Genomic DNA, 18,350 nt, shown 5'->3' with positions numbered 1-18,350 from the left:
GCCCACGTGAAATCATTTTCCCCGTCGATATGGGAAATGTAGTTTAACAACTCCTCTTTCCCAGCAGGAAAAAAAAACACAAACCTCATTCAGTTGTGCAGCTGCAAAATAAGGTTGCAAACACATTTTCTAAATAATGTATTTTATATGAATAAACATATAAAGCGAATGAACTTGGTCACCCAATGTGATACATTGACCAATTTTAGTTATGATCTGTTGGACATTTACTGCCAAAATAGTCTGTATATCTAAAAAAATAATAATTGCATTATAAGTACGGATCATTTTGTTATCTTAACTCATTAACTGCCATAGCAAAATATTTTAAAATCCCCATCTTTTTCCCCAATTCCGATTCTCTGGAAAAGACGCGATTGGGCCTGATTTTCAAAACACATGCAAAAAAATAAATAAATACCATTTGAAAGGTTTTGAAATGTTACTATGGATGATAAAATGTATCTTATAGGTCTTCTATTTGCCGATTTTAACCCTTACTGGGACAGTGGTCATTAAAGTGAAAGTGCCTATTTTTGCCAATTAGAAATAACGTTCCCAGTAGCAATTATTATTGTTATATTCTTTTATTTGGATTATAGTACATAATACATGTCTTTGTCCCATTATTGTATATAAGTATGCATCATTAAATGAACCAATGAGATTGATTAGTCCTCTATTTGAAGGTTTAGAAAGTGATGATATATATTGAATAATTTGTGCATTCAATGGTGAAATTCAACATTTCCCCTCACTCGTTAGGTGTAGTTGTTTGAAACATTATATTTCATTTTGATGCGATAGCTGTGCTTTAGCAAACTACAACTCCCAAGAACATTTTCGGCATCATCCATGCGCCGCAGTCAATCAGCTGTTGAGGCAACTGCTGACTCTCTCGGAACAAGGGTTGCTTGTCATTTCTAAACCTAGACGAAGCAAACAGAAATATATTTATCCACCGAGTCCCAAAAAGGTGAACGATAAAGGTAACTTGACGACTGACTGACAATATCGCTGTGGTGTTTGTTGCTTTTGTTGGGGGATCCACACATTTGGATTAAATGGGGATTTTTTTGGAGGAAGGCAGGTTCATGTTGAAATGGATCGCATGTCTTTATTAGAGGGCAAATGTATTTTTTAAACTCGAATTGGGGAAATATGTTAACGAAGTAGACAGTTGGGCTATTCTGATGACCTTGGAAGCTGTTGGGGGAGAAAACCCGGATTAACTACCGGGGTGTGTTCAATGCAGGCTGTTGCTGCTGCTGCTGGTATTATTACATATTTTTTAAATGAGTTATAAATTTATCTCATCTTTCATTTCTCTATGCGCTAAACGAATGAACTTGCATGTGCAATTGGATGTTTTTCAATGCAACAATAATTTGTAATGATGTAAAAAAACATATTGCATATTCTAACATATACTTTTGCCCACTTTCCTGATATTTACGCATTTATTCGGATGTCTTTGGCTTTGCCTTGTCCACGTTTTGATCCAAATAAATGCGAATATGGGAAATAGGCTGATGCGAGTCGTGCTATATATGAATTGGAATTCTTCCACTGAAATGCAAAGTGGTATGAATTTGACCTGTTAGTGGCTAAGCTGCTCTAATTATACATGGAATTACTTTGAAACCCACCCTTTATGCGTGGGTTTCATCTGTGTCACTGCGGACCTCAACCATTGCGCTATAGCACAAAAAAAGCTGTACTAACAGAATGTGTTGGGCTATTTGTGTCTATATTAAGTGTGGAGAGAGAGCGAGAGTGTTCAGTTGGATGCTTGCGCATGAAAAATTCCACTTGCGTGACTCTGCAACATTTTGCATGGCCAAGTGTGTCAAATTCCTATCCTTATGGGTCAAGGTGCCTTTTTCTCCCTATGGAAGGACAGCTGTATTTACTGACATATGCAAATGAGCGTAAGGGAGGTCCTCTGCCCCACACAATTGAGTTTCACGTTGCAGTTTAGAGTTTCCTGTGGAGAAAACGCAACGTGGCGAAATCGACGCTACGCTCCATGCAAATCCGCGTCTGAATTCCGACTATGTTGTCTTAGGGATGTAGGTTCGATGAAATGCGTGATCACTAAATGGACTTTGTACTGGTGTGTTCCTGATAACGTCAGATCGGTCAAATGTACTCTGTGCTCGACTTCAATACTATAACAAGGACGCGTTCAATGCATCTGTTTTGCAGCTCTTCCAAACCATGCAGGATGATTTACTGATGGACAAAAACACAGCCCCGGCTCACCATCAGCAAGATCCGACGCAAATAGACCCTCCTCCTCCTTCCTCTCCCACCTCGACCCCCTCGTTGGAGCCGTCGTTCTCATCACCGGGGTCGGAGAGTCCGTCAAGCGGGAGCAGTAACGCGGACAAAGTGCCGATGGAGTCCCCGATTTTGCCAGGCTTGAACTTCCATCAACAAGCCCAGGAGAACGACGGTCCGATTCCCTCCCCGTCCTCCTCGTTTGGCAGCACCTGGTCCACGGGAAACACCAACTTGGTGGACGAGAGCTTTTTCCGGGGAATATCCTCCGTGAATGGGGCGATGCTCTTTCAAAACTTCCCCCACCACCTTAACGCGGTTTTCGGGGGCAATTTCTCCCCGCAAATGCCCCCCGCCCCGCAGTCTCAACAGCATCAACAAGCGGCGCACCAGAGAAGATCTCCCCTCAGTCCCAACCCAGGCCCCTTCCCCCAGAGAAACGCTTATCAGACAATCATGAACGCCGCTAAGGGATCTTCTACATCCATATCGTCACCCGCTTGGAATAATCACCAAAACGCCGGCTGGAGCACAGGCTCCAACCACCCTTGGAGCGCCGCGCAAGCAGGCAGAGACCCGCGCAGAGCGGTGGGCGTCGGTGTGGGGGTCGGTGTTGGAGTTCCTTCACCCGTGAGCCCAATTTCCCCCATGAAAAAACCTATTATTGCACCCCCAAAATATCAGAGAAATGGTCCCTTTAACCCTAAAGGCTGGAATGAGGACGTTGCCTTCAGGACTGACAGCAATATACTACCTTTCCAGGTAAACACACTTATTTAATACTCATGGTTAGTTTGGTGGTCAAAGTTTGTTCAGATTATGTGTAGTTCTGGGAAATAGATTTTTTTATTCATGTTTTTTTCTTTGTCATTGCTAATAGTGCAGCACCAAAATTATTTTTTGGCTCATACTAATTCCAATATATAGGACATCGATACTATACCAGTGCCACATTTAAAAACTGAGTGACTGAGTGGGTTTTCTCTAGGAAGACTGATTTCCGCCCTCATTCTTAAATATTGCTTGGTAAGCTTGTTGAACACTACGATTGTCCCTAGGTTTGAATTTGAGGGTGAATGTTTGTTTGTTGGTCTAGTTGACTAGCAACCAATTCAGGGTGTCCCCCACCTACTACTAGTGGGATAGGCTCCAGGCCCTTGTTGGGATACGTGTTGTGAAAAAATAATTAAAGAGCTAAGATGTCTCATTCAATGCTTTGTACAGTATTTCTAGTACAGTTAAACACAATTGCGCTCTCATACCAATTAGTGTGACACAAAGACAGTAAGTGAATCGGGTGAGGCCTGTCTGATGGCTAAAGAATGTCTGTTAGCTCAAAACCACTATTAAATGACGATCTACTCTGTCTAACTAACAACTCGTTCATACATGTATTGCATTGAGCAATGAGATCGTTTCACAGGCCCCCCTCCTACCTTGGCATTTCCAATTGCAAGTACACTACATGGCTGTCACCTATGTTGACCTGCTATTCAAATGGACGATGATTTTCCCCTCTTACTTTATTTATGACATCAGAATCAATCATCATAAGAGGATACTTAAGTATTTTTTCCTAAAAACTTAAAATGACTTGTAACTTAACATGATAAACACATTGGCCGGTAAGAATAGTTCATAGTCCTACTTCCGTTGTAATGATTTCATACTGTAAGTACAACTCATTACAGAATTAGACATTTACTCCACTAAAGGAAATAGTGATGTCAGTGTTGGTCAAACCTTACCAGGCCATAAACACAATTACGTCATAAGTGTGAATGTGGAGTTGTATGTTTCTCAAAGGAGACACTTTTATATATTGTCACTAAATTATGACGAATGGCTAGTGCCAGTGTAAAGTAAAATGGCTTCTCAATTGCACCAAAAGTATTGGCAAAAATGCAAAATATATACACGGTATAAAAAATGCATCTTATTTGTCATCCATCTTTGCTGCATAGCTTCAATAAAGACTTTTTTTTAGGTAGGGAATCAACATGTCAGAACTATTAAGATTTCTCAGGCTATGCAATTCTATGGTTTTAGTCAAATTTATTATCAGCAGGATATATCTGCAGTCACCTTCACCCACTAACAATAACTAAGTATTTTCCTAGAAGACCTTTGGTTCCCTCACTGATGTCATCTGTGCCAGTGTTCACACCTATTTGCTTAACAATTAAAGCCATAATTGGAGGGGAGTTATCACGAGGACGCAAGGTCAGGGTGCCAAATGTCAACTGGTTTGTTTATTGTCGTGACACTTGGGCTAGTTGCTGAGTCAAGCAGCAGGCGCAGCCACAGCCGACATGCAATGTCACATGGAAAACACATGACAGGTGTGCCAGTTCTGGTCTACAGTTTCCTGAATGCACCAAGAACCAAGACTTGAGCATTTTTCTTGTATAGAGATTCTCACCGCAGACACACCAAATAGATAGTCATATTATTGGTTGTCTCATCAGGTCAAATCGAGATTAAATACTCTGTCTTTGTGAGCATAAAAAGGTTGATTGTCCAACTCAAGCTGTCAGTAAATCAGCCGCAAAGGTATTTTTTGATGTTATGTTTTTATCAAATGCCGCAGGTGAATTCTTCCATCCCTTGTGCTCAGATGTGTAGTCTTGTGTGTTGGGTGACTGTTTGCTGAGGCTGAAACGTGAGGAATGTGTGGAATTCTTCTTAGCATATCAGTGTGATGCTTAAGTCCCAAAGTCACATGAACATTTCTCGAGATACTATGATACAAAGAGATCTCGGTTGGTATTTGTAGTCGTTATCAATTCAGACCTCATCTCAGCTTCAAACAAGCAGTCAAATGCTGTCAGGTGGTCATGCAAAATAGGAGCATTGAACATTTGGAGGGCGTAACTGACATCATTTGCATCAACAATGAAAACGTGGTGTGACTTGTTTTCCAGGAACTTATTGAGCAATCATTTCTATCATATAATTCAGCTGTCTATTTAAACTTACTAAATGCCCTTCACAAGCCTATTTAGAGTTATAGAATTGTGTTACCTGATGACATTTCGTTAAAAAAAAATTCCCAGTAATTGCAGAGGCACCGTATAAAGGGCATTAATCACTGTACCCTTCATTCTGACATTTAGGGTCCATATGTTGAATTAATTATAAACTCTGTGTGGAAGAGAGCATTATCTGTTTAGGTTATTGGACCAGATTGACCTGGCCCCCCTGCTGTGAGCATCCACACTGATCACTGAGGAGGGCAAAGCAAGGAAACCAAAAGCTCAGCGTTTTAAGTATTTAGCGTTTGTACCAAGTGAGCAGATTTTTATCTATATGGTGCTGTCAGATCCAGAGTGCGGGTGAATAACGCTTTTGAATGCTCAGCCCAATGCATAACAATGGTGTTGGTGTGCAAACAATGCGGCTTTGGCTCGTGCTGCCCGGCCGGCCTGGAGCGAGACACTCTCAGGCCTCACCTTTGGCACATATGTCACTCTCATGCATTCATTCACAGACAGTAAGCGTTTGATCAGCTGTGACCGCATGCTTTGACCTTCAGCCATTCCACATAAAATTGTTTGTTGTTCTGGTTTGCGAGGGGTCAGCGTGCTGCACCAGATCAGAAAATTCATCTGCGTAAGTTTTGTTTTGCAGCGCATGATTACTAGTTATCTGTGCTAAAGACAAAAACAAATCCAAGTGTGACCATGACAACTGCACCAACATCAGAGAGACCAGACTTTGATGATTTGGATAATAAGGATTAGGACTATATCGGTTGCAGAATTATGAGTGTTGAACTGCCAGTGAAAATGGCGAGTGGAAGTGAAAGTGACAATGTATATATTATAGTACTTTCCAATGTTGTGTTGTATTCGAGCTTGTTTTTATTTTGTACTATAAAATGAGACACATACTATAGGCTCTGACCCATGTACTCCTTTTTCTTATTTTTTGCAGGACCGGAATCGACCTTTTGATGCATTTAGCTTGCACTCTTTGGAGAATTCTTTGATGGATATGATAAGGACTGACCATGACAAAGGTAAAGCAAACTTTACAATTACCCTTGACAATCATTAATGTTACATGCAGGGATCCTTTTACCGAGTTAAAAATATTCATTTTAATGAACCAATAAAAAATGCATTCAGTATTTGTTGATTATATTTTTTGGGCACCTGATGCCAAGAAATGCTACATCTCAACAGTCCCTTTTCCCTGAAAGAGGTTATCAACTCCACCACCATCTGCTTCCTCTTCCTTACAACAATTAGCACCAGAAGTAGGGTACATTCTCATGGCTGTGCATCCCGTGTTACATGTTTACCATTGTGGTTGTCATGTAGAGAGGCATATGGCTGCAGCAAGCTCTCCCACCAACCACAGGGCAGCTCCACCCTGTTTGTACAGCACTCCAAAGTCTTCATCTATGCTGTGGATTCGAAAAGGCTCTTAAATTCTTTACATCCCACCATAGGAAAAACATGTTGAAGGGAGGAGGCATTAATATCTACTCATCGACTGTCATTAGTGATTATGTTTCACTGCCATTGTCGGCACTAGATGTTCAATTTGACTGGGAGAGGGATTAAAATGCATTAGGTGTCTATCTCCACCAATGGGAGCCCATCAATTAATTAGACCTGGTTGTGGACTTTAAACCAAGTTATTTAAGAGTTTTCTGCAAATGATAATCGCTTTTTTTAAAAAATGGATTAACTATTAAGCTATTTTCGGGGTACACCTATGAAACATATTGTTATCTTTGTCCATGTCAAATCGGGATTGTTGCAATATTCTTATGCCTTGCTGCGCCATTTTGGATAAGTGTTAGCGGACTTGGTCAGATTAACTTTGCTATGTCTGTCGCCACTCTGTATAGAAGGTAAAGGGAAGAACAACGGCTTGAGGAGGACACTGCTTTTGAGAGGGAGTGTTTCAATTAAGTTTAGGTGAGAGTTCAGTATCAGCTTTCCTTAACATGTTGGACTTCACCTCATAACCTTTCAGGACTTTACGCCGAGGTGATCACAACAGAGAAGCGAAGGCCCTGTGCTTTAAGTATACTGCATAAAGATAAGATAAACCCCACAGTGTGACATGGGTGTATTCCATCATATTTTCATAATTTTCTGCAGCCCGTACGTGGACAGTGGGTTGTAGTTGGCCCGTGAGCCGTAGTTTGGATACTCTGGATCGAAATTGTGTGCAGCTATGGGGAAACAGTTGTTTGTATAGTTGGCATATTTTCATGAGTAGTTTTTCTTGTATGAATGAAAAAGAAAAACAATGGCAACGCCTCACGTAGAGCATTGACAGATGGAGCTGTCTTTGTCACCGTATCAGAATGCAGTTTCTGTTGATCTCCCAGTCATTTGGTTTCATTTGTTTATGCTCATTTCCGTATGAAAACATATATTTTCTAATATTAACAGGTTGTTCATATGCCGAATGTTCAATCCAGTTTTTTTTCTTTTCTCGGAAGGACGTATGGGCATTAACTTCCATCATCCTGGAGCTGAACACATAATGCCTCTGAACAGTAAGTAGCATTCTCATTTTAAACACTCCTTATCCCGGTCAGGGTTTTGGGGTGCTGGAGCCATCCATTGTGGAAAGTCTTACCAAATCAGAGTGTAGAGTAGCAAATTGAACTACACCACTTGGTGGAAACATAACTGAAGTAAACCCACACTGATCCATGTCCCTAAAAAGTGGTGCACCTGCCTCCCCTTGGGCCTGGCTTCCCTGACACCATAAACCAAGGATGAACCTCTGAGCACAGTTGACCTGTGAAAAGCATTACTATGAATAGCTCTACATGTAAAACTAGAATCTCCTAGTACTAGTCCGCCAGTGGGCAGATTACCAACCAGATGAAGAAATTGGGTTTTCATTTCATATACTCTATGCATTCAAAGCATTATGTTTTTAGTAATGGACACTCTTCAGACAGACTTTATGAATAAACTATCAGCCTGAGATGAAGATGATAGACATGGCTCCCTTGACCGAGAAGTAATCCTGTCCCTGGTCCATTCAATGTTGTCATCTCAAAACTATGTAAATCAAAACATGCCAACTTCTTCACGTCCATAGAAATCAGCCATTGGAGTCCTCCGCCCAAACATAACAGACCGAGATGTAACCCAGTTCCAACCCATTACTTATCTCCTAGCTGGTTAGGACCTGACTTGTAACCCTGTGCTGTAGTATCCGCATGTTTCCCTGGTTGCTAGGTGACTTTGTTACCGCAGATGCTTGAGGGAGAAGTGGACAGACAATACTACAGACAGCCTATACAGAATGGAGGGGTTCAAGAGTCAGATCTAGTTTTAATGAAAACATGAAGAGGAGTCTCTGGGACAATATACTATTCCCTTAGAATAATCCCACCAATGCCCCCCTTGTAATGTCTTCTAAAGGCCAATACTTGTTTTGGATTTACCGAGCCAAAAGGAAACTCTCGAGGAAACTCTTTTGCTGGTATTATTTACTGAGATACTCTAGATTGAGACTGTTTTTGGATGCCGACAAGACAAGGAGATTTACAAATATTCCCATGGGGAAAATTCTACAACTACCAGCGTGATCATAAATTATTGTTTGCTCACTAGCACTTTTTGAAGTGATCATCTGTTCCTTCTTCTTTCTATTTATTTGAAACAAAAACAAAAAAGGTACTTTAGAACCAAGTACAGGAAAGCCAGATGATCTGAATCAATAATATGGGGGACAACATTTGAACTATGGCAGAAATTATTATATGATGCTCTTATTTGGTAGAAAAAAATAGTTATAGTATTGTTGAGCTGATAGGATTTTTTATGGCAGGTGGTTGGAAGATTTATTCTGCAGTTCCCGATAGTACCTACTTGTTAAAATTAACAGTTGTAACTTTGACTTTCCATTGATTAAACAAGAGGCTTGAGGCACATTCTGTCCTTTTCCATTCTGCGTGCAGTTTTCTCTCTTTCCATCCTCTCCATGCCCTGCGGAAAGTTTCCACTCTCTTAGAGTCTTCTACTCCTGACCAGAGAACAAATTGTAATATTTTACCAAGTTCATGATAATGACTAACCGGCCTGGCCTTAAGTCGTGTGTGCTTTGTTTTATTGTCGCATTTGGGAATGAACACGGAAGATTAGCATGAACATCACCATTCGTGGTTCATTAAACTTTGATAAAAATGTCCGGTAATGCGTTACACTACTAAATGGAGAATCCACTTTCATGATTTAACCTCACCTACCAGTCTGTTGACAAGGCAGGTTTTTCTACCAGCTGCATAATAATCCTCCCTCTGTTGAACAAGCTTAGGTGTAGCCATCTGTGTTTTTCCGTCTCCTTAGAGATACTGGTGTTATCACTAAAAAATATCTTTGAAACTCTTCTCTACCTCATGCCTTGAACCCCATGTCTCTCTTCTGTCTTTCTCTTTGCCCACTTTGCTGACATCTAGCCCGGAGCTTTGGCCGCAGAAGAGGTAATATTTAACTCTCCCGTTGGGCACCTGCTTGTTTTTCTTACTACTCTATATCTCTCCTAAATTGAGGGGTGCCTCATATATGCTGAGGTGAATTAAATCATCCAAATAAAGTCAAAGCCATTCAATTGAACCAGACTAAGAAACATGTCTTTGCATTTTACAGAAGTATACAATAGTCTAATTTTGATGCATTTTCCTTCCTCTCCTATCCTTTTTTATACTATTTTACGTATATTGTCCATCTAAATATGATCCTCATAGTGTGTTCCTCTATAGAATTGATGTATACAGGTATTTTTTGATATACTTCACATCTATATGTCTATTTCTATATGTATATCTCTATTAGGTACTACAGCGTATGATAGCTACAACTGCCACTTAATGAGCCTTAGACAATACCAATAGCTTTATGAAGGCTTATAGATAATATTCAAGGACAATGTATTCTTATCATGAATGATTGGCAATTTTACTAAATTTGCTCTGACTCTACTATATATGCAATAATATAACTACATGTGATTCAAGGATGATGATTTTAAAATTCAAGATGCAGTCTTTTCCATAACCTGCATTATTTACCGTTGAAAGGGTCTGTGCCATTCACATATTTCTGTTTATGCATACATCTCTGTTTATACATATTTCATGTCTCTCAACTCCCACCTGTCCTTCTGTTGTCTTTCTTACCTTTCCCCTGTTCCTATTCTAGGTCGTTCCTACCTTTTTCCCTTTGAAGATGGTTTCCTTGATGATGGCCACAGTGACCTTTCCTTGACCCCAGGTTTGAACTCTCCAACCCATTGTCAGAATGGTGAAAGGATTGAACGATACTCTCGTAAGGTCTTTGTGGGAGGCTTACCCCCGGACATAGATGAAGGTAAATTCTTCATCTTGGGTTATTTTTCCAATTTTTGTATCAATGTCACCCTGCTTTAGCCTGATTGTTGTGTTAAGAACAAACTAAGTTGCAACATAATCCCCATAATCATTTAAAAAATGCAAAAATACAGTGATGTCAAAATGTTAGGACTAATATTATCCCCAAAGTATTTAAAAAAGGAAGGAAAAAAACTTCGAATACTGCTTGTCATTGTATGATGCTCCCTAAAAAAATTGTAATGCACAATACACATGAATGATGCAAACATGTCTCCTACTGCCATCTTTATTATTTTTACAGACGAAATCACCAACAGTTTCCGTCGCTATGGACACTTGGTTGTAGATTGGCCCCACAAAGCTGAGAGCAAATCCTACTTCCCACCAAAAGGTAACATTAGTTCTCCAAACAAAAGCAGGATTTCCACAATAAAAATCAAAGAGTACACTAATAAATATCACCTTTGGTGTTTCTCACAATCATAGTGAGTCAACAACATTCATGTTACTTAGAAATCAGAACAAATGCTGCTGCAGTTGCAATTTTAGTGAGATATGTCTGTATTGCATATTGGAACGCTTACCTGAGGCAGGTCAATGTTATATATATTCTTTTAATAAAGATGCCAGATTAGCATTTGGAAATAAGACTGGCAAAATAGCAAAACACTCTTTATGACTTCTAACCCACCAGGAGCTAGGGAAGCTATTACGATATCCTCAAAATAACTGGCATTCCACATACATGTGCTAATACACTACATCTGGAGGACCTCTCTCCTATGCTCATTTCTCAATATTATTGTTTTTCTGAATCGGGAGGATTCCTTGGGAGTAGGCTTGAATTCTACCGCCACACCCAGCAGAAAAAGTATGACGAGCTGGAGGAGACTACCATTCTATATGGGTGGGGACAGTGATATGTTATGTATCTTAAATTAAATTTTAAAAAAAAATCTACCTTTTAAAACCTCTGAAATCTAACAGAGAATTTAAAACTACAACATTGAATGGAGTTTGTTTTGCATCCTTCATTAAATGGGTTTTAGTTGAAGAGGTGGCATATATTAACAGAGTGACATTAAATAAATGCTTTTATCCTGTGGATGCTTTGTATGGAACAATCGAATGCTTGCCCTGGCAACCACAATGAAGTCTGGTCACCTTGGTGATGTCAGGTACATCCGCTCAATGTCATCTAACACTGCCATCACGGTTAATGTTGCAAATGTTAAGGAGCTATTTTGGTCTGTGACTGAGAGTGATGAAGAAGGCAAAGCTGCTGAAGCGGGACCAAAGTGAAAACTACTACTACTTGTGTAAAATAGCATCATAAGTGTTAAAATTGCACTTATTTGCAAGCAGCAATTAGAATACAACAAAATATGGAGAAGAAGGCAAGATGGTGGCGCAAATTTGAAGATAGCCATCTGCACAGTCTAATCTAAAACAAGTGTTAGACCCAAATGCTTATGCAAAACTATAATGACACATTTTGAATAACATCATTTGGCACATTTTACACAACAGGGTCATCTATTTGTATTCGATCCTTAGTATTAGATAGATTTAACAGTAATTTGCAGGCAGAAAGGCACATAAATGTTAACCCATTTTCTATTCGTTTTATAGTTACTCTCTATTATATGTTTCCCGAGTTAAACTGTTCTTTCCTGTTTTGTCCTGTGCTGTTCCTTACTGTATTTCAGGAAGGTTATTGTTTGCGCAACAATAAGACGAGGGATTGTAAACAATAATCTGTAGGGTGGAAAATGATGTTGTGGCCACTTCCCCCGTTTCTCTTGTCATATAAATCTAGAGCACAGGCCACTGCGGAACAAAAGTTATTCTTTCATCGTAAAACATCTAAAACGAGAATGTTATGTATTAAAATTGTATACTACAAGCGTTTACCCTGCACGTACGGATGTCTTCTAGTGATAAACACATTTCCTCGCCTAGTTGTACCTGTTAATCCGAAAACGTTCATTTGTCTGCCTACTTTTTACCAGGTTATGCCTTCCTACTGTTTCAAGAAGAGGCTTCTGTTCAGGCCTTGATTGATGCATGCATTGAGGAAGATGGCAAGCTTTACTTGTGTGTGTCCAGTCCCACCATCAAAGACAAACCGGTAACTAGAGTCCTAAAGTGCAGTTGATAATGTTATTAAATAAGATAAGCATCAATTGCAGCCCCTGACAGCTTAGATACTAAAAGAGAGATACTACAAGAGATCAGCATTCATGTTTTTTTTCCCTTTTTAAATATTACTAATCTGGGTTAAATTGGAATTGTTGTCATCAATTGCACCTTATTTTTTTCCTCACAGGTCCAAATCCGTCCTTGGAACCTGAGTGATAGTGACTTTGTCATGGATGGTTCCCAGCCTTTGGACCCCCGAAAGACCATCTTTGTGGGGGGAGTACCCCGGCCTCTCCGTGCAGGTAGTTGCTATAACTAATGATATTATATTTCATCCCGAATCTTAACCTGAATGACTGATCAATCGTCTTTCTCTCGCGATCTAGTGGAGCTCGCTATGATCATGGATCGTCTTTACGGAGGTGTTTGCTATGCTGGCATCGACACCGACCCAGAGCTCAAATACCCAAAAGGAGCTGGCCGTGTAGCCTTCTCCAATCAACAGAGCTACATCGCAGCTATCAGTGCCCGTTTTGTTCAGTTGCAGCACAATGACATTGACAAAAGGGTGAGTAGTTCAAATTCAAACCTCCTATTATATTCACTCTCTGATGGTTCTGTTCTTCCCATCAGGTGGAGGTGAAGCCATATGTGCTGGACGATCAGATGTGTGACGAATGCCAGGGGGCACGCTGCGGGGGGAAGTTTGCTCCCTTCTTCTGTGCCAACGTCACGTGTCTCCAGTACTACTGTGAGTACTGTTGGGCCAGCATTCACTCGCGAGCAGGCCGAGAGTTTCACAAGCCCCTGGTGAAGGAGGGGGGCGACCGCCCTCGACACGTGTCCTTCCGCTGGAGCTGAGTAGTGTGGCTGCTTGAACATCCTGTACCCAGATCCCTAGAAATTCTCTCTCTCTCTCTATATATATATATAGATATATACATATAAATCCCACTAACATGACAAATAATACCACACAAAGCATCTCATCTTGACACTTTCTGGCCCAAATCTTTGTGTTCCCCTCTAATGAAGCATTGTGAGAATGAAAGCTACAAATTTGCACTTTGGCAGAACACTCTATCAAACATAGAAGTTGAAACCTCCAAAACTTGACCACTCAAGAATCAGTCTTCTTTTGACTGAGTTGGTAAAGAGAGGTGGGACCTGACAAAAGTCTTTTAGTTTTGTGCTTAGCCATAAATGTAATGTCTATGGAATTTATTTATTTACTTAAAAAAACACTCTAAATTGCCCCTAGGTATGAGTGTGAGTGTGAATGATTGCCCGTCTCCTCGTGCCCTGCAATTGGTTGGCTACCAATTCAGGGTAACCCCCCCCCCCCCCCCCCCCACCTCATGCCAGAAGTCCAGTGAGATAGGCTCCAACACCCCCTGCAACCCGCGTGAGGAAAAGTGGTTCAGAAAATGAATGAATGAATGTAAAAAAGAGCATGCACTTACTGTACTTTAAAAAAAAGACATCGTACAATCAATTTATTTACCATATATTTTGAACTATAAGGCACGCCTGACTATAATCGACATCCACCATACTTTAAAAGAAAACAGTTTTTCTTTATTTACATGCCGTATAGCACCATTAAGACCTCCCTTAAGAAGTCCAAATTGTACTGTAGTATGGGCTATTTACACCAAAAGACATGTAACACATCAGCCAGTTAAAATCCTTAAATTAGACACAAGGGGCTATAAACTGTTTGGTTCAAACCGAAGGAAAAACGTAGTGCCTTATATTCCGAAAACAACACTATACACACAGAAACACACGTCCACACCATATTTTTCGGACTATAAGTCATAGCTGAATATACTAAGTTGCACTGGAGTATAAGTCTCATCAAACATGATACATTATAGTAATAATAATAATAGAGTAATAAAGAAAGAACCGACATCTGTTAATGGAACATATTGACCTTTGACTTCTTTTACTGCAAAATGTAATCTTCTCTTATATTTCCTATTATAAATATCCTGCAAATTTGATAATAATCCTTCACCAAATGCGAGCTCGTCTAATGCGACCTTCTGTTTTGCAAAAAAAAAGAAAAGTACGTATATCAATTGTAGGCCCAGGCAAACTATCCACAAATGTGTCTTTTATAATCCAGAAAATACGACACCTACGTGCGTGTATATATTAAGAAACATTGTATAATCTAAACGCCGTAAACCGCCGAAATTATGAAAATATCACAATGTATCCTATTACCCTCTAATTTATGTATACCGCATACATTTACCAAATTAATTTGCGGTTCATTTCTAGATTCTTATCTTTTGATAATGTTATTATTTTTTAAAGAATTCTATAACTATAATGCTGCAATGGCTTTGCTGCTAAATTGATGGTATGCCCACGTACGATAAGTGCATACCTCACGTGTAAAAAGATCTAGAGGGGCACTCTCAACACAAAGATTGCCGCCATTGAAGTGCATGTTTAATTAGTTCGCTGCTTGCGATCGACTTTTTTAATACTGCCCATGTTTGCACAACACGTTACAAATTCATCCAGGGGCAGTAAATATACAAGGCGGATAGTGCTTCTTCTAAGTATCACAAATCCAATTTGGTGCATAATAACCATGACAAACCGTCTCTGGTAGTTGAAGTACTTTTTTGTAGTGATTGTTGTTATCATTGTGTAATTTTTATACCGTATCTCGTAAGGTCAGAGTATGCCTAGAGCTGTGATTCGCTTTAGCTGTCTTTGTCCGACATAGTGATGATGTTCCACAAGACTTAAAAAAGGATATCGTACACGTGTATTTGTGCGCTAGTACACTCTTTCACACACTAAATTATTGTTATCCTTGAATTGTGAACTACAATAATTTCAAGTGACTTTTGTAATTGCAACAATTTACTGAAAATCCACCATTGCTGTATTTTGTGGTTCAAAATAATTATTTTATAAAGAAAAAATAGCAAATCTGGCACGTCAACAAACAATGATAATGCCCTTAATGACTTTTTAGGTTTATTATTACATATATAATAGCTGTCTTTCCAATGTACACATATTAAGTTAGAGGGAAGATAACTTTAAATGAAAAGAAAAACAAGTAATGGATGACTTGTAAATGTCCAGAAGTCAACCAAAGAGCTTGTGCCGGATGATAAACGGCCTAAAATAAAGAGATGAGTGTGTAGTATGTGCCTGTGGATGGAATGGGAGAGGAATTTGAAAAGAGGCACAAGTTCACTACACATTTATGATAAATAAAAGCAGATTAGGGGTAAACTTTATATGCCCATTTATTCTGTCCTGCAAAGCTTGAAGTAACTGACCTGCTACCAATCTATTTGTTTGTGTTTTTGTAAAAAAAAAAAAAAATCTGATGATGGCAAATGACACTGGTTTGTAGCAGTCTTGTGGACAATCTTTAAAGGATTTTTTGCAAGGTCATGCATGTGGTCACTTTTTCATTTTGCTGGGGGGTTGATTGTGCCATGCCCTGAATCGCATCTCCTCTGTTTTTAGTCACAAACTGTTGTTTTTGTTGTTGTTTGCATTTATATTTTTTTAATTTTTTGTTGTTGATGTGATGTCCAGAAAAATTAAACCGGAACTGTTTTAATACCAATGGAAGTTAGATTTAAAAAGAAACTAACTTGATACGTAAATAATATGTATCCCTATGAAAGTGAGTTTGGGAGGTTTTTGTGACATATCTTTGCTATCCGAAGGTGATTTTCTGTTTCTTCTTTCTCTGCGGGATAGTTGATTGTTATGCACTACTCTTAATCTACTTTTTTTTTTTTAAAGATGGAAAAAAGAGAAGGTGAAGCTTGCTTCTTGACTGACAATATCTTTTACCTCAATTTTCTAAACATAATACATTTATTTTCTAAGTTTATTCAGATATATAAAATATATTAATTTAATCAAGAGAAATTATTTAACCTTTTTTTCTTGTTATTTGATTGATTTTTAAGAATTTATTTTTTTGAAAAGATAAAGATGAAGTTAGAACTTTTTAACTAATATATTGTTGCATAGTTTGTGTGAGTTTTTCTTATTTTATTGCAGGCGCATCAGAAAAAAAAAGATTTATTTTGTTTGAATTTTTTCACATTTTGTATCTTTATAATCATTTGTATACTGTTGCTTTTTTCTTTATAAAGCAGTGTACCTGAATTGTTTGTTTTTACGTTTTTTTCCCCAAGATTGGAGATAGGAAAATTGTTTTTTTTCTAAACATAACGCAGACACAAGTTGGCCAATTGCCCCCAAGGTGCATCAAAACTGGTGGCCTTCTTATCTCATGCAACACTTGAATCACTTGAATTTGTCCCCTTTTTTCCCTTGTCAAGCTAAAGACGTATTTGTTGTCATGTGCAATACTGTTTGTACCATTTGTTTAAAAAAAAAAGACAAAAATCTAAAAAAAAAAAAAGGCATAAATCTTTACCGCAGAATTATTTTCATTGTGATTCGCAAGAATAATTTTTTTACTGTGTATTTACCGACTCTACCTGCTAGTACCTTCCAGTAGTATGTAGCCTTTGTACTGAGAAAGTTTTGATTATTTTTCTTTTTTTCTTTCATATGACATCAACACTTTTTGTAAGAGGGGGAAAATGACAAAATTATTCCCATATTTTTGTTTTGTATTTGCTGTCACTGATTTATTCTTCAACTGAGATTTACTTGGGGGAGATTTTCATATTTGGTCAATGTCATTCATAATATATTATTTTGTATTTTACTTGGAATTAATATTGTGATGCTGATTAAAAAAAATAACTTTGATATTTTTACTTTTTGTTTTGGAATCTGGATGTTTTATTTTTTAATAATAGTGATCATGTCACTTATTTATGGATTTTTTAAAAATGCTTTTGCTTTGTGTCAATGTGAAAATTAATCTATTTAGTAGGCTTACATAAACAAATGATTGGGGTTTGATGGAAAAAAAATATCTGTATCAAAATAGCAATTAAATGGGGATAAATAAACCGAATTGAGCACATGTGAGTTTTGTATTTTGTAGCGCCATGGCCGAATTAACAGAAAGCCTCAAGCTGGTTTGCTGTAATAAATAAAGTGCATCTCTTCCTTTTCTTGTAGTGTGCATGTGTGATCTTAAATATAGGTCCAGTACATATTATACAGAATTTAGATAACCTGCAGAAGTACTTTCATATACACTCAGCAAGAATTTCCAAATGTAATGCTGTGGCATTTCCGTGTGCCGTCAAACAACTTGTGGCCCTTTAAGAATGCGTCCAACATCATCCAGTTTGTTCCAGAAACATTAAAAGACATCAGTCATTGATGTGCAGTGCTGAAAATGAAATAGCTGGCATAATAAAATGTCCATTTCTTGCCCAAATAGAAAAAGTAATGTATTTCTGTGAGTTCCAATGGCCCTATGTTCAATAAAGAGGACCGTTTTTTCTAGAATTGAGATGATATCATCACTTCAGTTCTTCATTACTTGTATAACGTGTTTGTCATGCCATTTGATTTTCCAAATAACCTTGCGCTCTTGCAATTGTCAATGATCAAAAAAGTGCTTTTTAAATACTTCATAAAAATG

General features: G+C 38.6%; 1 protein-coding gene across 2 annotated transcripts; it reads left to right on the top strand.

Annotated features, from left to right (window-relative positions):
• The first annotated feature begins 862 nt into the window (after positions 1-862).
• On the top strand, positions 863-17,780 carry cpeb3 (cytoplasmic polyadenylation element binding protein 3). 2 transcript variants are annotated; one of them, XM_077729622.1, is made up of 11 exons: positions 863-989; positions 2,209-3,045; positions 6,220-6,304; positions 7,748-7,804; positions 9,725-9,748; positions 10,467-10,634; positions 10,938-11,027; positions 12,649-12,767; positions 12,966-13,080; positions 13,165-13,346; positions 13,412-17,780. In XM_077729622.1, the coding sequence occupies exons 2-11, from the start codon at positions 2,221-2,223 to the stop codon at positions 13,637-13,639; spliced, it is 1,893 nt and encodes a 630-aa protein (XP_077585748.1). In that variant the 5' UTR covers positions 863-989; positions 2,209-2,220; the 3' UTR covers positions 13,640-17,780. The 2 variants fall into 2 exon arrangements, with proteins under 2 accessions (XP_077585748.1, XP_077585749.1); XM_077729623.1 differs by lacking the exon at positions 9,725-9,748.
• Positions 17,781-18,350: the final 570 nt, after the last annotated feature.

The sequence above is a fragment of the Stigmatopora nigra genome, chromosome 12 (assembly GCF_051989575.1).
Source record: "Stigmatopora nigra isolate UIUO_SnigA chromosome 12, RoL_Snig_1.1, whole genome shotgun sequence".
NCBI lineage: Eukaryota > Metazoa > Chordata > Actinopteri > Syngnathiformes > Syngnathidae > Stigmatopora > Stigmatopora nigra.
This window is presented reverse-complemented; position numbering and strand designations above follow the sequence as displayed.